General features: G+C 40.9%; 1 protein-coding gene across 20 annotated transcripts in view; it reads left to right on the top strand.

The window, feature by feature from the left end:
• Ptk2 (protein tyrosine kinase 2) overlaps positions 1 to 22,417 on the top strand; it is a 252,149-nt gene that overhangs the window by 153,662 nt on the left and 76,070 nt on the right. For 10 of the 20 annotated variants that reach the window (XM_074069293.1, XM_074069292.1, XM_074069295.1 and 7 more), the window contains 5 exons: positions 7,552 to 7,569; positions 13,235 to 13,291; positions 14,641 to 14,661; positions 15,743 to 15,840; positions 21,849 to 21,933. In XM_074069293.1, the coding sequence (XP_073925394.1) occupies positions 7,552 to 7,569; positions 13,235 to 13,291; positions 14,641 to 14,661; positions 15,743 to 15,840; positions 21,849 to 21,933 (279 nt within the window). Of the gene's footprint in view, positions 1 to 6,360; positions 6,445 to 7,551; positions 7,570 to 13,234; positions 13,292 to 14,640; positions 14,662 to 15,742; positions 15,841 to 21,848; positions 21,934 to 22,417 lie in introns of all 20 variants that reach the window. The other 10 variants (XM_074069291.1, XM_074069287.1, XM_020156947.2 and 7 more) reach the window with 4 other exon arrangements.

Here is a 22,417-nt window from a genome sequence, read left to right as displayed (position 1 = left end):
CAGCCTCTATTTGGAGGGTTTGCCTTTGAAATTTGGGCAATTTCTCCATAAAAAGGAAATGAACAGAGTTTTACAAAAATATGTAATAGAATGATGTTTTCCTGAGGATTTAAAATATTTTTTAGGACTAATTATTAAGCCTATCGTGTCACTTGGGTAGAGCATCCACCATGTCAGGGGCCAGGGTTGCAGGCTTATCTGGGAGATCCTTATGTGGCCACTGTGGTTGGGGTGTGTCTGAACGGCATAGATGTGGAGAAATGGCCCAAACAGGAGGAAAAGTGCATTTCATAACAAGCAGTGAGAAGTACATGTTGGTTTGCTATTCCATTATGCCCACAGTGCCTGTTCAATGTCTGTGTTATACATCAAAAGAACCCTAGATTATCATTGATCTCTTTTTCTTTAATCCGTGTCATGAAAATGAATGCAGTCACATTTTTTACTAGAACTGTTTGGCTTGCTTATCTCTGCTGAGTGCTTTGTGCTAAAAGACAAAGGTATCACTTTGGGATACTTTTGAAGTATTACTACTAATTTAAAACATGAACACATTATTTTAATTTGGTTGTTTGATGCAGCATACTTTTCTTTATATAAGAATACCTTTAGGTATTTCAATTTAGTGACTGAAAATTATTGTAAACTACTAATAAAACATTTGACAAAATAAATGTCAATTGTACCATTCTGCTTTACTACAAATTTTTAAAAATTCATACATGCAAAAGAGGATTATATACCATAGGGGTCTGTAAAATATGAGGTGAGGTGTACAATACTCATTCTTTTTCTGCTGGACTCTCACTATTAGGCCTGTTGATCCAGTGCTCTGCCACTGCTGTGAAACTGCAAGTCACTTTGCATTCTCTTGCTTAAGCCTTGGGGCAGTCTTCATGATACTTCCACTGTAGATGGGCTGAAGTGGCTAGTGAGTAATGGGGTCCCAGACTGTGGACTCTGAGCTTCTCTTTTCACTGGAAAAGATGCATTCCAAAGCTTGATGTGTGTGGAGGGGGGCAGGGGCACTTCATTGTAAGTGTGGTTCCATTACAGTTTTTTTTTTTTCCCATTTAGCAAGAATAATATAGTACTGACTTTTCTGTTAAAGTGCAGAAGTCTGCCCATTGTTCAGGTTTGAAAGACGTACTCATGTCTGATTTTACACTCAAGCTTCAATTTTGATAATGCCATGTTTTCCAGGTAGTCTCTTCAAGTACTTGACCCAACTGCTAGCTTTTCAGAATTTAAAGGAAATAAAAACAAAACCTTGTCCTAGTTTTGAAGTATTGTTACCTAGTACATAAGAAGTTCTCTCTTGTAAATTGCATGTGTTGTGAGGTAATCAGAATGCTACTAATAATTGTTAGGGGCACAAAGTCGCATGGACTGAATATTACAGATATGCTATGAGTAGCTGGAATAGTGGAGCTTCTAGGTCCAACAGTCATGGCGAGTGTTTTGTGAGCCATCTGCTGTTAGGAGAGACTGAGCTATCTGACATCTTACAGACCCTGGCTGGTACAAGCAGATGTGAGTGATTGAAGTAGCCTTACTCGTGGCCCTCCCTCCTCCACCTTGGCATCATTTGAATCCCACTGGCCACTAGTGAGATTTGAGGGTGTTACTCTTCTCTCAAGTTTCTGAAGGAGTTGAATACTTCGAAGACACAGGCATTAAACCACCAATATCACAAGATGTCAAGTAGACTTCTAAGAGGGCCCAGAACCAGAATTACCTCCTCTTCCTCTTTCCCCTAAAATTGAACTTCAGCTCTGTACAGATAGTACAGATGAACTTTCAGGCCTGCCTTGGGAGGTGGGGAAAAGGACAAAGGAAAAGCTAAGCAATGAGGACTTTTGTTTCTGCAGGCTATAGTGTCTGCAGATCTGTAACTTCAGTCCTGTGGATTTTGCTTCCAGAGTAGACAGTATTTGGGTACACTTGGCTTATGGACATTCTAAACTAATGATAAACACAGTAATCAATAAATTTGAATAATCTTTTTAAAAATTATTGACTAAAATGCAGGAAGCCCAAGCATCATCATAATAAATATTGCTCACATCAGAGGGCCTTGTTGTTTTTCTGTTGGCAGAGGAAAACTGTTTGGAACTTTAGAATGTGGCTCTAGAATTTAACCAAGTGAAGAGTTGGTTGTAGCATATGGTGACTGTGCAGTCACTTTGGGTTAAATTTAATCTGTGTGAATTGAGACAACTACAGAAATGGGCAAATACTACCAGTTCTCACTGTGGGTTATGCTTTTGAGTTTCTCTCTCTCTTTCCCCTCCCCCCCTTGCTTTCTGTTTATTTGTTTGTTTATTTATTTTGGTTACGCAGGCACTCTCCAACTTTAGCCACTCTGCCAGCCCTCTTTAATTTTTTTAATTATAGAAAATTTCAAACATACGCAGAAAAGAGAGCAGAATTGTATAATAATTTTCACATACTCATTACTGAAATTCAGTGGCCAAAAACTTACCATCAATTTTATTTTAGCTTTGCTTCCAGCCACTTACACAGATACATAATCCCTACTGATTCTCTTAAACCAACTCTAAGGTGTATTTACTTATAATGATTTCTAAAAAATAAAACGTTTTATAAAACAGTATCAGTCAGTGTTCAAATTTTCCTGATTGCTCCACTTTCAATTTTGATTTTGTTAAGATAAACGAGTTAAACAAGTAATACTGTTGAATTTACTTACTACCTCTCCTGTGTCTGTTAGCTAGGCTGTCCTGTTTTGTTTGCTTGCAATTACAGTTTATCTGTAGAAGAAATGCTGGCACTTACCTTGTAGTTCCTATATGGTGGATTTGGCTGATTACATCTCTATAACATTGTTTTTTCTTAATCTTTTCATCTCTGACCCCTTTATTGTGTGCTAGATGTCAGGATCTAATGAAGTTAATCTAATTCAGGGTTGATACTTACCCCTGCAAAAACACTTCAAGACAATGTGCATCAGATTGTGTCTTTCTGAAATTATGAGTGCTCAGTGAGGCTGGAGTCCTTGGTCCATCCTTTTGTAATTCCCCATGAGCATCTCACCTGTTTCTTTAGCAGCCATTGACGTGCATGCCTCGCTTTCATCAGAGGCACAAAGTTGGAGGCATGCAAAGTCTGTCATCTCCTCCATTCTTTGGAGGGAATATTTCTAAAAGATACTGGACCTTATCAGCTGCTTGGTTACTCTAGAGAACCATTGCTGTTGGACAGAAAAGAGAACTAGTAACTGAGGAGAGATGTAGCTCAGAGGGAACTAGTGATCCTCTTGATGTATCGTGTTCTGCCTTTATCCTCACTTGTGCTGGTTCCTGCAGAGGCCCCAGACCCTTGTTGCCTCTGCACATCCCCTGCTCTTGCCCACATCTAACGCCCTTCACCTGAGCCTTCCAGGACTCCTCTTCTCTCAATCTGCAGACTGGCCTTGGCCCTGAGGACATTGGTGCCCTGTAGTGCCCCTGCAAACCATGGGTGATGGCTCTGGGAGACATTGAAGCCCTAAGACTGGAGGTGAGGATAGTGTCTTTTTCTTTTCATTGTCACTCTCTCAAAAACACTAGCTTTGAGTCCTATGTATTAGTTAGACCCTCCTATATTCCTCAAAGTTCTGAACCTCCAGCTTGGTGTTGACTTCCCAACACCCACGCCAGTTTTGGAGGATCCCAGTTTCATTGTCAGCGATTCATCTAGTGGCCTTGCCTCTACTTTCCATAGCCACTTACTGCTGTGGTGTCTCCACTGGGTCTGGAGAGCTAGCCCCACTGCAGTTTTACTACTAGGAAACCCTCTCTGACCACACCTGTCAACTTGTTCCTTGAGTACCCACTTCCAACAACCCTTGAACTCAACCAGGGCCCATTCCAAGGGCCCTGTTACCATCCCATTGTCATATCATACTTCTCATATCCTCCCTGGCTAAGCCTCAAAGCCCTGCTGGGTGATCCCTGACTGAGCCCTCCTCCATTTATTCATGTCTGCTATAGCACAGCTGAACCTTGACAGCCAAACACACACAATGCTTTGGCCTCACTTGTAACTCCTGACCACATACCTTGCTCAGGTGCCACTGGCCTGTCCATTTGCTCTGCCACTGTCCTGCACTCACGTGACATCTTCCCTCCCTAAAAAAGGCACATCTGTGTGTCTGGCCTATGTGTCCCTTCCCAGATACCAGCATAGCTGCTGCCTCTCCTCCTGGACATCTTTGCAAATGACCTTTTCCTTCCACAATCACTCTAGAGTTGCAGCTACACATGGAACATCCCCTACTCCCTTCTGCTCTGCTTGCCCCTATGGCACTTGAATGGGGATATACCACATCAATTATTTTGTCTTTCTCCCATTCTAGAATCTAAGTTCAATAATAAATTCAGAGTTTAAGGGTCTCTTCTGCTCACTGCTATAACCCCAGCACCTGTGTGGTAGGCCTAATTTATGGTAGGTGTTCAAAAAATTGTAATTAAAATAACCTTGAAAAAAATGAGCGCCCTAAATACTTTTATGTTTGTTTTTCTGATGCAGGGTACTCATAGTATTACTCAAGAGAAGTTTTACTTCTGTTTTTAAAAGCTCATTTGGTTATAAGTCAATATAGATAATATTTAGCTGTTTAGAAACAAAGGTAGAGAAATGAGAATAGTTGGCATGTAAATGTGGTCACTGTGGCCACCGGTACAAGGGAATCCTCCCTCAGCTCTTTGAGGCATCTTCTGTCACTGCCCCATCGTACAAGTGAGAAAACTGAGAAATGGACCACAGGTAATGTTCCCAAGGTCAAGGTGAGTAGTGAAGCCAGTGTTTGAATACAGACTGTCTGGCTCCAGAGCCTCACATTCTTTGTGGTTTTTATTTCTTCATAGGGCCATTCTTAGAGAATGGCTGTAAGAATAGTAAGATATATTCTTACATCTTACCAAATCCACATCCTTTGTATTTAAGACTAACAATATCATCATATACAATCAGTAACTAAAAAACCAGGACATTTAATACTGACAGAATGCCCTTGTCCACAGTCCATATTCTTTTTTGTTGTTTTGGTTTGCAGTACTGGAGTTGAATTCAGAGCCTCGCGTTTGCTCGGCAAGCGCTCTACCGATTGAGCCACATTCCAGTTCCACAGTCCGTGCGCTTTCATCCCAGTAACATCCCACGTAGCTCTTGCCTTCCAGCCCAGCCCCACAGGCTACATTCACTTGTTGAGTTGGGCCATCTTCTTCCCCTATAAGCTATCTTGTAGGAAGTCCGGAAGTTTAATATGTAATAAAAGGAGCATTTCAAATCAAGCAGTAAGTTGAAGTAGTCAGTGTCATTGGACTCAAAATATGTCCTTTGAAAAATTACTAGCGTGTGCACTTCAGTTCTTCTCATGTCTGTACCTTCTGTGTTGATACTGTAACTGAGACAAGATTGTTGCCATTTCCATAGCCAAACAGTCCTGACCTTCATTCTCCTTGGACTTTTGACAGTGCCCTGTGTATCTGTGCATACCTGTAACATTCATGTTGCATCTTCTACATCAAGTCTCCATCCATTGGTAGAACTTTACTTTGACGTATGTCTACCACTTCCATTGCCATACTGTAATTGTCGCCTCTCAAATGAGTTTTGAGCAGAATGAACAAGGGAATAAGTATATGATTCAAGTTTTGAACCGGTGTATTAGAACATCCTCATTGCCAGTTTTTTATGTTAAGATACTCCAGGTCAGTGACTCTGTCTGCTTATGATTTGGAGTATATTGCCCATTAAACTCGTCCATTCGTCAAGGTCTGCTAGTTTTCTGCATTTTATTTTCTGTATGGTTGAATGTTAAGTGTTCATAAAGATATTGAATGTTCTTTTTTTGTTGGGTTTGTTGGTGGTGGTAGTTTGTTTGAGGCAGAGTCTCACTATCTAGCCCATGCTATCCTCAAACTCTCTGTCCTCATGCCTCAGCCTCTTTAGTGCTAGAATTTCCAGGCATGCACCACCACGCCTAGCTGAATGTTCTTAATTCTTAAATTATTTATTGGTCTTTGTTTTGTTGTTTGCTTCTTTTCAGTTTTGTTACTTACAGAAACATACTTTCAGTGGCTGGCTATGTAGAGCTGGGAGAGTTTCAGTATATCTTCTTTCTGTATCTAATGCTAATCTTTGCTAAAATAGAAAGTTACTTCTTAAAAATATTAATTTTTTAAAACAGTTAAGTCCATAGTAAGAGATAAGATATGCTAACTAGTCAAATAAAAGCATTGTAATTTTGTGTTTGTTCTTATAGATGTGTTTTAAAAATGTAACAGAGCTTGTTTTTCTGTTGAAATAATGTGTTTCTATTTTTCTCTTTCCTCTTCTTGCCTCTTTATAAAGGAGTCAGTCACTGCCAACATAAAGTTAAGAAAGCTAGGCGCTTTCTCCCTTTGGTCTTCTGTTCTCTTGAATCTCCTTCTACCGGTACTGCACAGTTTGCACAGGCTCTCCCATTAACCAGAGCACCCACAAAACTAACCAGTCAGATGCTTGTAGATTGTCCCATGCACATGACAGCCTCATTGAACGTGTGCGTGCTGTCTCCTATCCGAAGGTGGTGGTTCAGGGAAAGGTGTTGTGTCTCACGATCTTTGGGATGCGCTCTTGAAGAGAACACTTTTTGTTTGCCTAACTAGTTTTTAAATGCATGACAGGGCAAGATATAGCTTCCTGGTTTCATTTCTGTTGTCATGAGTGTTTTCCCACAGGGGTTGGCAGGACTATGTTTTTTAGATTATGGATTTCCTAATATAGTATGCAGCTGAATGAAGGAGATGATCAGAGTAAATCCTGGGTGTCTGTTTTCTGTACTTTGGGAACAGATAGATGTTCAGTGATGTTACAGAGATGAGACTGCCATGCCATTTGGAGAGTTTCCTAGGAAAGCAAACGATACTTGATAATATTGAAATTCAATACTTATTGAAATAATAATTTGTCCAAATGAATAAAATTTGTTGTTTCATACAAATTTAAATGTGAGCCTTATTGTCAGCAGAGCTTCAAGTACTGCCCACCCTACAATTTATAGTGAGGCGTGGCCTACTTCTACAAGTGGATCTCACTGTCTAGAACCCTTGCCTTGTGTGCACAAGGCCCTACACAGGCAGGGGTGGGAGAGGGGAGGATATAACAGGAATACCGAGGGCTTATTCCCCAGCTTACCATTTAATGTACACGTTAATGATGAGTTTGTTTTCAGTTTTATCTTAGGACACAGATTCTCTTTGAGAGAGAACCATTTGTAATATTTAAGTATGGTCAGAACTAATTTAAACTACAATATTGCTGTTTAACTTTGTATAATATGTTGATAGCTTAAAATTTGGCATAATAGGTTTCAATTCAAGCAAACATACTACTAGTCTTACCTTTTGAATTAGAGCTTGGGGTGATTTTGTTATTTTTCTTACACTTTGATTTGCTTGTCATTTTAATAGTGTGTTTCCCCTCTTTCCCTCTTCTCTTTCCTGTCTCTCCTTCCCTCTGTTCTCTACTCCCCCTTTCTTTGCATGCCACCTGGATCTGCAGATGAAATTAGTGGGGACGGTAATATTTATTTTCACATTTGTGTTATTGCTATGCGATTATTTATGTGATGTGTGTATAATAATTCTTAGTCTAAGAATGAGGTAGTAAAAGAAAAAATGAAAGTGGTTTTTAAGAGTCATACAACTAATTAGGGAGATATCAGCATTATTAGGATAATGATCTTTTTCTCAAACAATTAATAGCACTTAATAAGCTAGGAATTTTTAAATCTTGTCTAGTGTCTTATGCTTCACTTTTATATCATATGCTTCTTCATACCAGAGGAGTAAGATGTTTCAAACTAAAAATGAAGGAAGATGTGCGTTTTTTTTCTTGTGGTTAAGTAACAGTACTTTCACTGAAGCTTTCACCCTATTCATTTTGTGATATACCGTAGAATGATGGAAGCAGTTGCAGCTGCAGTCAGAGACCTTAACTAAACAGGACTTGAGGAAAGTGCATGTTCTTCTTGGGATTAGGAGCCAGACTGGAGCCTTGTGTCTAGGTCATTCCATGGTGGTAAATAAATGAGCGGTTGCCATTCCCAGGGAGCTGCTGTGTGCCAGTGACTGGCCTGTGTGAGTCCTGACACGCCCAAGTCATCCCAGATGTCACTAAGTGGCAGTTTGTTTTACAGATGAGGGAAGTGATGATCAGAGGCCAGTAGTCAGGTCTCAGGCTCCAATCTCACACTGTCCGCTGCCCCACCCTGCTACCAGTTGACTCCTGAGATCTCCAGCAGATTGCTTACTCCCAGTTACTGCAAATCAGACTGAACATCTCAAAACGAATTCTCCAGACGGACAGAATTCAGGCCCTTCTGTGTATTCTCCCACATTTGAGTTTCCCAGGGCTGAGTATGCTCACCACCTTACAGGTCAGCAGTCTTAAGGGTCCACTTGCTTGGTCTTGGGCAAGGGTCCATAAACTTAAAGACCAACTGTTCTTATTCTGCCATTGAAGTATCAATGTTTTTATGGCTTGAGGGGAAAATATCAGAAGAAAACCAGTATTTGTGATATCAGGACTATATGAACTTCAGATTTCAATGTCCATAAGTAAAGTTTTGTTGGAACATAGCCCTGTCAGCTTGTTGCCGTCTGAGTACCTATCGGCAATGATTTGAGTAGCAAAGTTGAGCAGCTGCCACAGAGACTGGATATCTAGCACAGCCTAGAACGTTTCCTGTCTAACCTATCATAGAAAATGTGCCAGTCCCTATCTAGGTCACATATCTCATTAACATTACAGAGCTATGTGGGCTCGTCTTACCGCCTAGAACGCTTTCTACTGCTTCACAGTTCATGGCACATGGTGTTATCCAGGTTGGATAAGAGGCTGAAATTGGTTAGTATTCCTGAATTGCCTAGATACCGTAGTCGTTATAAAGACGTTAGTGCATTGGATTGATACACTAACTTATCAAACTTCTAACACACCTCATCCCTCTGCACAGCAGCAGGGAACAAGTGGCCAGAATTGCTTGTACCCATGCCAGCACACATACCACCAGCAGGAAGGGGAGAGTTGTGGGAATAAAATCACACTGTCTGCCTCATACATGGGAAATTCCACGTATTTCAGTACCTATGAAGTTTTTGAGCTTAAGGCTTTTGTGCAGCTTCTTTTATTTACAAACTAAGGGATAGTAACCATTCTCCTCTAATACATCCCTCCCAAGTGCCACACTGACTCTCTTCAGCTCCAGAGCCATCAGGCCTTTTAAGTCACAGCAGTAGCCTATAACGTCACCTAAGAAAGTTGATCATTTCAGTAGTGACTTCATGTCATATCTCTAACATGAGAACATCTCATGTGGTAACGTGAGAACATAGAGTTTTTCTCTCCTGTTTTCTGAGCTATCAGTTTCTATATTTTTAACAGGTCTTCCCATCTTTCTAATTTTAACCACATATTTGTGATGCTGTACCATTCAAATTGCAGTATACAAATTTTAGAAGTCTCCTTTTTTAATATTTTATTTATTTATTTTTTTGAAACTGGGTCTCACTAAGTTGCCTAGACTATATTCCAGGCCCAACCAATCCTCCTGCCTTAATCTTCTAATTGCTGGGACTACATGCACACTATGACTTTTGATGGTTTTTTAAAAATCTTTCACTCATGGTCCAGGCATCCTGAAATGGTCTTCCAAGTTTGCACATCTAGATGAGCTTTCTTGAGAGTTCCTTGTAGCAAAATTGTGCCCACGTTAGAGAGAAAAAAAATCTGAAAATATCCCTAGTGGAACTTTTGATAGTCCAAAAGCAAAAGGTATCTCCTTTCACAAATACAAATTAAATAAATTTTGTGAAGAATGATAATGGATGGTGTAAGGTACTTCGAAGCCCAGGTCTGTGGCTTTGGAAGCTAGAAAAAGTTTTCTCTCTCCTTTGTGCCTCAGCTTCCTGCACATGATACAGAGATGGTAGTAGCAATGCCACCACGGGAGAGTCTGCTGAGGGAAAAATGATGGTGCACATGTGCACATAATTGTTGAGGACACCCTGACATCCTTAAACCTGCAGTCCTTGTCACCATCCTTATTTGCAGAGTATGTAGTTTCCTTTCCAGATCTTTGAGCCATTTTCTTTTTTTTTTAGATTTTCCTCTTGTAATACCATTATTTATGGGAAAGGGAGGCAGTTTCTAGCTGGGCTCTCATATTAGTGTCATAGTGTCCCACAGTCCTAAGGATAAATGAGCCTTCACAGTTGCGTGTACCTTCCACAGTGTCACTTTGCACTTTAAGAACCAACCCATGAAGTTCATTCTAGTTGCATCATAGTACATATTTTTACCCCAAATATTATAAGTGGTTCTCAATAACAAAGAGGTTTTATGTAAAATTCACATAGTTTTTTTTTGTTTTATTTTTTATTCATTTATTCGCATGTGCATACATTGTTTGCGTCATTTCTCCCCCCTGCCCCCTCCCCCACCCTCTCCCTCTCTCCCCTCCCCCCCACATAGCTTTTAAAAAAAATTATAGACCTATTCTTGTAATTGTGTGAATTAATTAATCAAAATGTATGCAGCATAATTTTTTACAAGTCAGTGTTGCATGCTAGCTTGCTGTATATTAGCCATTTTAATATACTTCTTTAGAATTATCCTGGGCTTCGATATCTGTCCTGGAGGTTTTGTAAGACAGTCCTTAAAGGAATTAGTCACATCAAGACTGACCAAAAGATTCAGCACACAGGGATGGCAGCCCCTCAGCTGCCAGGTCCTCTCACAAAGCACTCACACTTCACAAGCACAGCAGCAAGAGGAGCTTCCATTTTCCATCACCTGTTACGTGCAGGGCTACGCCTCACCTTTATGTGAATCTCCAGTGGTCCTCATACAGGTGTATGCTGCTTTCCTTGCACACATGAGGTCACAGCTGCATCATAGTCAGGTGAAGTGACACCCTGAAAGTCACATGTGCCTTGCACAGGTACGGCAGGCCTGCTGGTCACTGTCTATGCCACCCTGAACAAGTTTTCATGTCCTGTGCCTTGGGGTCGCAGGGATGCGTTGTCCCTCGCCGTGTTGGAGCAGTGCATCCAGCCTTGTTGCTTAGCAGTATCTCCTGAGCGCCTTCTGTGTATCAGGTTCAGCTCTGGAGAACCCAGGGATGAACTAGGTGCATGAGGGTTCTGCCCCAGTGGGCACTCTGTTCTGGAAAGGTGGGAAGACAGGTAATAAGGAAACAAACTAATGCTAGGCAGTTAGAGGTGATGATGACAATAAATTGGGGAATGTGATTAAGATCAGGGGAAAATTAGTTTGAGGAAAGGACTCAAAATGAGGCAGTGCTTTGGCTGAAAGCGTAATTGGCCTGAGCCCATGTGAACTTTAGCACCTGGTAGGCCTTCAGCAGAGATCCCTGCCATTGCTGTCATGATTGCTTTCATCATCATCATCCTCACTGGGACTGAGAGATTTGACTTCTGGACAGACTTGGTGTGGTCCCCTGCACCCCTGGGAGGCTGCGGTGCCTGTGGGGTGTTCCTGAAACAGCTGCCGAGTCCCAGGGCAGCATCCCCTTGGGTCAGTCAAAGGCATGTGCTGTGTCACTGGAGAGGAGGCCTGAGTGAGGGTCTGGGGCTGCTCTTAGTGGAAATGCACACTTGGTTGTATTCGATATCTGAGGGGGCCATAATATGGAGCATGCTAAATTATGGAATGCAAAGAGAAAGTGGTTGGCAGATGCCCTTCTGTGAGTTGCCTGAGCTGTCAGATTCCTTACCCCTTAGTCCTTGCTGTTAACAAGCATTCGAGCAGCTCCTGTGTCCCCAGTCTTCTTTCACAGGTCCTTTGATAAGCCATCTTACACAAAAGCAAAGTTCCAGGTCTTTGGACACCAATTTTCTGTTCTCAGGGTTCACTGAGAACAGGAGAAGAGGAAGTATGGAAATAGGAGAATGTAAGGTTTGGAATAGATTTTTTTTCTTTAATCATGTAAGTAGTAGTATAAACATCTAAGAATAAGAATAAGATAGCATACCTGCCTGTCATACAGGACTTAGGAATATTTTACATTTGATAAATGTCTTAAACAGAATCAATGTATTGACTTTGGATTCTGCCATACTTCAGTCACTTTTGGTGATTTACATATTAAATACAGTTGCAGCTTTAATGTCATTCCTTCATGTGGCACCGTGTGTCAATCCTTCCTGTGGCACCGTGTGCGCTGATTAACATCTTATTGTAAAGGACACACATTCTCTACTTTCCTTGGCTTCTGTGCTTTTAATCCCTGAGTGCGGCCCTAAGTGGGCCACACAGTAGAAAGCATTGCAGCTGTCAGCCTCCCTGGGGCTGAGTGCAGGTGTCAGCCAGCTCTCCCAGAGCTTTATCAGAAGTACTGCCTGTCCTTGTTGTGACTGTAGGAATGGACTGGCAGGCTCAGTGCTCACACATGGAGTGGTGGAGGTCTTTTTCCAGAAAGAGTAAAACAGACTCAGTGGGTTTTCAACATGTGTTATTCAGTGAGTGGTGGTTTTCTCCAGAGGAGTTTTTTCTTTATTTCCCAGTAATAGGGTGGTACATTTTTTAAGTTGGAATAAATAGAAAGATTGGAACTTCTTGACATATCTCACAAAAGAACCCATTTTAATATGCTCTTTGTTTTGTTTTGGTTTTTTTTGGCAGATATTTTGCCTTTGTAATATTAATGTATACTCTGCAAATATCTGGGTGAAAAAGCTAAATTCCTGGGTTCCGGTTTTCTACCAGTCCAGTTCATGTCCTCAAAAATTAGGCCTCCATTTATTCTCTGAAAGAGAAATTTGAGATCATGCTTTGAGTCTAGTCATTAATAAAATCAAGTACTGACTGGGCTTTGGAGATGTTGACTTTGTTCAAAGGATTTCTTTAGGGAAGTCTCAATAGACCACAGTGGTTTTAAACATGCCTTTGGTGTAGGTGAGGGAGAGTTCTGTGGGATAACATACAGAGCTATTTCACAAGGGTCTTCTGAGGTAAACAGGACTGTGGATTGTAACATGTTGAGCAGTGGTGTCACTTTTATTTCCATAAATTACTTGTGCGTGAGCAAAATTTGAATGACAGCATTTTAAGAGTATTTAAGCATAGTTGGGATTAGGCAGGTTATTTGCCTTTTCAGATTATCTTAAAGGACAAAAGGAAAACACTTAACCTCTGCCAACATCTGTTTGCTTTCATACAGAGACAGACGATTATGCGGAGATCATAGATGAAGAAGACACATATACCATGCCCTCAAGTAAGTAGACGTCCCCTTCTTCCCTCTCTCAAGTGCCTTGAGCTGACAAGTTGTTGATACTTATTATCACGGGGAGCCTTACTTACTGAGTACTTAACAAATACTCTTCTTCAGCTTCTGTATGTGCCCGTTCTAAGGTCAGAAGCCTGTAACGCAAATGGCTCTAATTTAGTTTAGTTACAGAATTACTATAATCTGTAATAATGCAACCTTCCATATTTCCTCTGTAGAAAATTTGTATTGTGTAAAGGTTAAATACACACATTCAGTCATGAGGGTGTAGACACACTCTCTCACAGACTCACAGTTCCCCTTTGAAATTGTTCCTTATTGCTGTTGACTGACCAATCTAAATGGCTTCTAGCCTTTAGTCCATTCAGCCCTGTGGAAGGTAGGGGACACAGAACCTTGGAGGAGCTCCTCAAAGCCTGGAAGTGTCAAGGCACTCTTCTTCACAGTGACTGTGTAGCTTGGTGTAGAAGAATCTAGAAACCCAGGTCTTGCCTTGGAGTATATTGTCGCCAGATTTTGAAATTTTGTTTTTGTACAAAATTTTTTTCCTCTGGCTCTTAAAGAGGCCTCAGAAGCCTTACTAATTTTCAGTCTGTTCTGATTTCAGTAGACTTCAACAGAGCTAAATATTTTAGCTACTTTACTGTATTGTGTAGTATTTAAGAGATGTTTTCATTTGGATTTTCTGTATACATTGAGAGACATTACCAAAATGAAGAGTTACAACCAAGCCTCTGAGGCATGCATTTTCTTGAGCATACCACTTTCTTTTTCGAATTCTTTTTATCAGAGTGTTGGGGGGTGGGGGACAGCCCCGGGATTTGAACTCAGGGGCTCACCATTGCAAGGCAGGCAGTCTTACTGCTTGAGCCACACCACCAGCCCCTTTATCACAGCGATTGAACCTGACCCAAGAGCAGAGACTTAGTGTGTACATTTTGACTGCCAGCAGCAATTTGGGAAGATTTATAATTTCACTTTTTTGTTTGTACATTCCTACAGAGAATTCACATCTGCAGTGGTCTATTTATAATTTGTGCATGAGTAGTAAATGTCTAACATGGCACCTTTTACCTAGACCCTACAAAAGTGAGGTATACATTAGAAATCTGTGAGGTAGAGATTTAAAGGCATTGCTTAAATAACACTGAGTTAACTTAGGGCTGTTTGTTACTTGCTCTTACTTAGTTCTGTTTTTTTACTCATTTGTGTTTAAAATACTTAATAAAGTAAATGTTAATGAGCGTATTCTCCAAGTTTGTTGTTGTTAACCTAATTGCTATTAGTTATTTCTAAGCAAGAAATAACTAATTTTTTCTCTCTTAATTGCAATACAGAAAGCTATGGAATAGATGAAGGTAAAGGATTCCTTTGACATACTGCATTTGCTTGCAATTGCAACCATGGAATGAGGCGGGATGTTTCATTTTCAGTTAACTTTTAAACTGTTGGACATTGTTTTACTCATACTGTTAAGTCAGTGAAATTATTAGCTAAAGTGATTTTAAAGAGGAAACAGCTACCTAAACTGTGAATGGGGTGTTCTGTATGACTTATACTTTGATCACCCAAGGGAACAATTTTAAATATTTGGCCGATGGCTTGTTCTACTGGTGATTACACTAATGGAATGCGTGCAAGTATGGGTTATGGGGATGTAGTCCACACTTGAAATAAAGCAGAGTACCAGGTAGTTGATTGAATTAGTACTCAATTTATTATGGTCCTAGTGGGCATTTTTTTTCTGTGTGCCTCAACAGCCTACTAAATCACTGCCTTTCCGTAACTCACAACTTAATGTGTTCATTTGTGGCACATACTCTCAGTTTATGTTGATGTGTTCAACCTTGATTCTAAGTCATCTAATTTTGAAATTAGTTTTTAGGAACTACCTCTTTAAACTCTTTTAGCTCTATGAATAATATAGAGATAAGATTATAATGAAGTGGAAAACTCTTAAACTTTCAAAACATAAGGTTTGGTCAGCGACACAATTTTTATGCTACCTCTGTATTTACAAACCAGCTATTTGTAAAATAATTACTTCAAATGTGTTTTATGATCTGCATATATTAATAGCTAAACTAATAAGCTGTTACCAATTAAACATATTATACTTGGAGCAATTATTTAGAAAACTATAGATACCAAATAAATCAGAGAGATTCAAAAACTCCTAGGAACAGCATGATTAAAAAGTCTACCTTTAATAGAGCTAATTGTTTTGGCACTTCTTCGATCCCATAACTCACACAGAAATTCCTTTTAAAGTAATGTTTAAGAGAATTCCACTCTATTTAAAACATTTTTATTATATTGTGCCTTGGGTGAAATTTGTGTTTGTAAGTGTTATTGAAATGGAATGTGTGTATCAAATGCTATATCCAGTTGTGAAGTATTGCACATAAGTATGTATGATGAATGGCTCATGTTTTGCAGCCAGGGATTATGAAATTCAAAGAGAAAGAATAGAACTTGGACGCTGTATTGGAGAAGGCCAGTTTGGAGATGTGCACCAAGGCGTTTACGTCAGTCCCGTAAGTCACTGTGATGCAGAATTGTGTGCTCGGTTTGACTGTTTAAATTGCCTCTTGTTTTCATGAGTCCTCAGTGCTTCTAGGCATTGTATTTTTGAAGCTTATTGTTTTTCATGTCACCTTACTTGGTGTATTCAGAAATCAAGAAAATTGGCAAAATTCGCTCATGTGGGTCCAGGTCCGTCTTGATTAATTTCAGCATTCTGCCTGTGTCATCAGCAGCAGAGTCCATAGGTGACTGATCAGTACCAACAACAGTTAGCTGGTACTCCCACTTACTACACGTCCAAGAAAAGGATGTTAATTTGCCACAATTTATCCCCAAAAGAGCTTAGAGAGTATGCATGACTTAGGACTGCTTAGTGTTTTCAGAGTCGCGCAGACATCACCACAGTTTTAGACCATTTTATTCACCTCAGAAACCTATTAGCTGAGCTGGGCGCAGGCGGCTTATGCCTGTAATTCTAGCTACTCAGGAGGCAGACATTAGGAGGATCATGGTGTGAAGCCAGCCTGGGCAAAATAGTTCACAAGACCCTATCTTGAAAAAAAATACCACAAAAAAGGGCTGGTGGAGTGGTTCAAGGTGTAGGCCCTGAGTGCAAGCCCCAGTACCACAAAAAAAAAAAAAAGTTAGCAGTTACAATCCATCTTCCAACCTCTCCATCTCCTTTCTGTCTCTTCAGTTTTCCTATTGTGGATATCTCATAGAAATGTAATCCTAATATGTGGTCTTTATGCCACTCTTTTAAAATCCATTCTTTAGGTGTAGAACATCTGGATTGTTTTTAATTATTAAAATGCTTCTGTGAACATCATATATAAGCATGTATTCATATGGTTCTTTTTTTTGTATATACGCCAATGTGGAGTTGCTTCCTCTTATAGTAGCTATGTTTAACTTTTTGACAAACTACCAAACTGATTTCCAAAGCAGCTGTTCAGTTTTACATTCCTAGCAGTCATCACTTTACCAGCACCTGCCATCATTTCTTTCTTTTTTTCTTTTAAATTAGATTGGTGGTTTTTAAAATGAAATTTTAAAATTACACTCTGCACTTGCTCAAGAAACCTTTCTAAAAACTAGAATAATGCTGGTGGTATGGCTCAAGTGTAGAGTACCTGCCTAGGAAGCATAAGGCCCTGAGTTCAAGCCCCAGTACCTCAAAAAAAAAAAAAAATCTGAATGATAACAGGTGCTCAAAGTTGTCTGTAAGTGAAGTTAGAACGTTGCAGAAAACTATAGCTCACTTGCTTCCCTGCTCTGGACACTGCAGGCAGTGTTCTCCCATGGTCTTCCCACTAGTGCATTGTAGTAGTGAGTGACTTTGCCATTACAGCTTTGTGCTTATATCAGATTACATGGTTTATTATTACTTATCTGTTGCTTTCCCTTTTCCCATTAAAAAAATATATATATCAGTATGTATCTTCCTCATTCTCTTAACTCTGCTTTTTGAGGCAAAATGCTTTAGAAAGAGCACTGAATCTAAATTTAAACATGGCTGTGTTCAGCCATGAGATGTAGAGCAGTGGGGCTTCTGGCCTCTGAATCATTGAACCAGATGACTTTAGCCTTTCCTTCCATCTCTACACTTCCTAATAGATCAGTGTTCTATGGTTCCCAGAGTTTAGTGGCTCACCTGGTTCATATAGCTATTAGCAGGACTGGTGGACTTTAGTTCATTCTTTCTTTCTTTCCTTCTTTTTTTTTTTTTTCTTTATTTTGTAATCTTGAGCGTCAAACCCAGGACCTTGCACCTGCTAGGAAGGTGCTCTATGACTGAGCTTGCCAGTCCTCGTTCACTTCTTTTAAATGAATCCATTTTAGCTGTGAAATCCTAGAGAGTTTTTAAAAATATTTAATGTTTACCAACTAGTTATTGAATGAGTCCCGGTCCCCAGAAAAATAGCACTCAGCATTTTGTTGAATGCCTTTCTGATGTCTTCTGTAACAGGAGAGAGTTGATAGCAGTAGATGAAGATAAGAGATGCAGACACCCTTAGGGAGAATTGGGCCCTATTAGATGAGCCAGTTAACATTTTAAAAATACCTCCCTTTTGCCACCTAGTTAGTGCAATCAGTAGAACATGAGACATGTCTTGTGAAGGCAGGTTAGGGTTGGAACAAGGAGGCAGTCACCACTCTGCCTGTGGGGCTTGTGGTAAAGTGATGCAATTACAGCAGGAGTGAGGAGGCCTCACTCTCCTGATTCCTTGCTTCTGATTAATTGCTGTAGTAGGAGCAGTAGGTCCCACTCCCAAACTATAGAGCGTAGAGGGCAAGTGAAGCAGAAGAAGCAAATACAGTGTCTAGATTGTCTTCCTTGAATAACTATGTGAACACTGTTTCATAAGAGAGGTGTTGAAGACTGTGGGGAAAAACAGCTTTCTTCAGAGGCAGACCACCAGGATCTGTGACAGACAGATTTGCTGTAAGGAATTGGCTCCTGTGGTGATGGAGACTGACAAGTCCAAGATCTCTGTTTGGCAAGCTATAGACCAGGAGAGCCTATGATCTAGTTTGGTCAAAATCCTAAAGCTGAGGAAATAGAGAGTGGTTTCAGCTGAAACCAGAAAAGATCAGCATCTCAGTTCCCTAATTCTTGTGGGAGGCCCATGGGTGAGGCCCACCTACTGAGGGCATTCTGCTGACTTAAATGTTAAACTCACTTGAGTGCCCAGAATGGTGGTGCACACCAGAGAATCATGAGCTCAAGTCCAGCCTGGGTTACATCGCAAGACCCTGTGTTAACAAACAAAAAGTTAAACGCATTCAAATATGCCCTCACAGAAACATCCAGAATAATGCTAGACTAAATAGCTGAGTACCTTGTAAACGCTGTCAAGTGGGCACATAAAATTCGTCTTTTTGGTTTGATGTCAGGAGTTATGTTTTGGTCAACTCACCTTTAAAGTAACTTTTCCAACCGGGTACCAGTGGCTCACACCTGTCATCCCAGCTACTCCAGAGGCAGAGGTCAACAGGATTAAAGTCTGAAGCCAGCACAGGCAAATAGCTTACGAGACCCTATCTCGAAATACCCATCACCAAAAAAAGGGTGGGTGGAGTGGCTCAAGATGTCAGCCCTGAGTTCAAACCCCAGTACCACAAAAAAAAAAAACAAAAAAAAACAAAACACAACTTTTCACATCCAGGTGAGGGCAAGAAATTGGTAGTTTCAGTATGTGAATCTTGGCTGAAAGGGAAGGTCAGGATAAAAGGTGCCAGTTTGGAAGTTGGCATTAAGTGTGCTTGAGTCCTTTTGCCCTATATGGGCTAGCGTACAGTAGAGGTGAGCCCAGGACTGAATTCTGGTGTCCCAAAACTGAGAAGATAAGAGGTAATGCCGTGTCTTCTGTAGTTCCCCAGTGCTAGTTTTTCCTGCCTGTGACTGACATTTATGGGAATGCCTCCCCTAGTTACAGAGCAGGAGGTCTTCAGAAAAAGCTCAGCATGACCAAGTTCATTCACACTCAGGTCATTAACTATGGACAGCGTTTCAGAACCAAATTCTGTGACAAGTAGACACTCCATCCTTGCTGGGGACAGTGCTTCCTGATCAGAATGAATACTGTGTTACCAAGCTGCGACCACTGTATGCTACTTGTCACAACTATGAATTGCCCTGATTCACTCTTAACAGCACCTGCTCCTCCTGGTAGCATGATGTGGGCTGCCACCCTTCCTTCAGCTTCTGTTGACTAATCTTTAGTACATACATCCTAGGTCCTGTGTACCCTTCATTCTCAAGAATAAGATAATGTAGCTGGGGCCAGTGACTCATGCCTGTAATCCTGACTACTTGAGAGGCTGAGATCAGGAGGATCATGGTTCCAGGCCAGCCTAGGCCTGTGCATGGTGGTGCACGCCTGTCATTCCAGCTATCATGGGAATCATAAGATAGGAGGGTGGAGGCAGAAAACAAGACCCTGTCTCCAAAATAACCAGAGCAAAATGGGCTAGAGGTGTGGTTCAAGTGGTAAAAGCACCTGCCTAGCAAATGCGAAGCACTGAGGTCAAACCCTACTGTTGCAAAAAAAAAAAAAATTAAGTAACATGGTCAGCCCAATGAGAAAACCTACATAAAGGGCTTAAAAATATTCAAAGCCTACTGAGAAAATGGAAAACAGATCATGTAGCCCTATCAGGGACCAAGTAGCTCAGCCCTTTTCAAGCTGTGTGATGATGCCACCTGGCAATTCCCAGGGAAGGAGAGGCGTACAGAGGTAGTAAAAAGGATTCAGAGCAGCACACCCACCATGCCTCTCCCTGCTGAGCTGTGCCCTGCCTGATTGATTCATCCACATTTCACAAGGAGACTTGGGAAATTTTCTTTGAAAGGAGTCTTAACAGTAGTGACAGCAGGCTTGCACCATGACTCAACACTTGCTAAGCTTTTACAAATTCCTCATCTACCCTTTTCTCTCCTTCCCTCCTCTTTCCCTCTGCTTTTTTGCCTTCATAACAGATTGTTAGGCACCTTAAAAATACACAGCATGAAATAAGTTGGATAGATGGTTCTGGCAAAGCTAACATTAAACCCAGGATAAGATAAGCACACACAGGACCTAAGATAGATAAGCTATCTAGGACCCATGGTATTCTGTTGATGAGCATATAGTGACAAATCATTTCTCATATGTTTCCCCGAGAAGTATTCTCAAGTATTTCTTGAACTCTATCTTTTAAGCTTGTTAAAGAAAAGACAGATTTTTTTAGTTATCATATTATTGTGTAATTATCCCCATATATACTGGAGATATCTTGTGACATTTATAGAAGTTCTTACATAATACCATAGTTAAATTTACCCACTCCATCAGAAAAGACAAACTTTTTGGCTTCTACGACAACTCATTTTGTTGGTTTTTCTCCTGCCTTACTGGTCACATCTTCCTAGTCTGCTTTGCCATTTTCTCCTTTTCTTCTTGACCTCTTCATTATTGCAGAGCTCTAAAGCCCAGTCCTTGGGCCTGTCTCCCTTGATGACTTCATGCAATTCACCCATCCAGCTCAGGCATCCCCCTGAACATAGATACACTGTCCTACTCTCCACTGCTCCTTGGCTGTCTCACCTACATCTCAAGCTTACCATGTCCAAAGATGAGCACAAGGTGTTCACCTGCCCATCTTCTTGCCAGTATCTCTGGCCATAGTCCTGAACTTTATTCTCATTCTCTACCCCCCACCCCAGCCCACTAGGAGCCACCTTTGTTCAACCTTCAGAACATACCCAGAAGCTCAGCCTTCCTCTACACTGCCACTGCTACCACATTTGCCAGAGCCACTGTCACCTGTCATGCAGGATTCAGTGGTAGCCACCTACAGAACTTCCCGTGCCTGACCTTGTCCCCTGCAGCCATCTCTCACACCTAACACTCCTTCTGACCCTTAGACCAGGCCACACCCTGACTCCCCATTCCACTTGGAGTATTAGCTATGCCTTTGTTTTGGCCTGGAAGGCCCCATTTGGTATGGCTCCTCCATTCCTCTCATGCCATCGTTCCCACCCCCATGCATTCTGCTTCAGCTTCACTGGCTCACACACACCCCATCCTGGGCCACATGGTTAAGCATGGGTGGTGTCCTTTTCTTGACACTTTCATACCGTCTACCAAGTGAGGTCTCCCATATCCTGTTCTACTTCTCTGTCTCCCATAGCATTATTCTTCTAACGCATTAAGAAACTGACTTTACTGGACAAGAGCAGGGACCACTGCTTCTGTTGTTCACTTGTATCCTGGGTACTGTTCTAGGCTGTTCTGAGTGGGGTCTGAGCAGGTACTCTGAACATTTGTAATTTCACATGCATGTCCATTTTTCTCTGGGGATTTTATGTAGCACATCTTTATGTATCTCTTATTCGTTAAGATTTTGTAGTTCTAATTCTGTCTGATCCAGAATCCACATAGTCGCAAAACGAACAGCTTTTCATGAATGTGCCTATTGACTAATATCAAGAACTTTTTTGCATGTGTGTGTGATTCTATAATTTCCCTAACAGGAGAATCCAGCTTTGGCAGTTGCAATTAAAACATGTAAGAACTGTACTTCAGACAGCGTGAGAGAGAAATTCCTTCAAGAAGCCTGTAAGTTTCTAGAATTTCTGTGGAACTCAATATAATTTTTACCTTGCAAATTAATGTCTGCATTTGAACAGGCACATGCATACATTTTTCTTAGGTAAATGTGGTGTTTGTAGTGTGAGGGTAGAGGAGAGGCTTTCCCTTTGTGGTTTTGCCAGTGGCTTCTGTCTCAACTCTTTCATTTGTACAGAGTGCCCAGGCCAAGGAAACAGAACACATCAGTCATCAGTACCTAGCATTCTGTCTACCTTATCTTTGGTGGGATTCTTGTGCATAATATATTTTCAAAATCACAAATTTTAAAAATGGTTGAATAGTCGATTGTGTTTTTATAGGACATTGTTAAAGAAACCGTTTGTATAGTTTTGGTTAACTAACTTATTTATGTATGTATTTAGTTTGGTAATGCTGGGGATTGAAGCCAGGATCCCACGATTGCCAGGCATGGGTTCTGTTACTTGAGCCATGTCCCTAGCCCACTTGTATC

The sequence above is a fragment of the Castor canadensis genome, chromosome 3 (genome assembly GCF_047511655.1).
Source record: "Castor canadensis chromosome 3, mCasCan1.hap1v2, whole genome shotgun sequence".
Taxonomy (NCBI): domain Eukaryota; kingdom Metazoa; phylum Chordata; class Mammalia; order Rodentia; family Castoridae; genus Castor; species Castor canadensis.
This window is presented reverse-complemented; position numbering and strand designations above follow the sequence as displayed.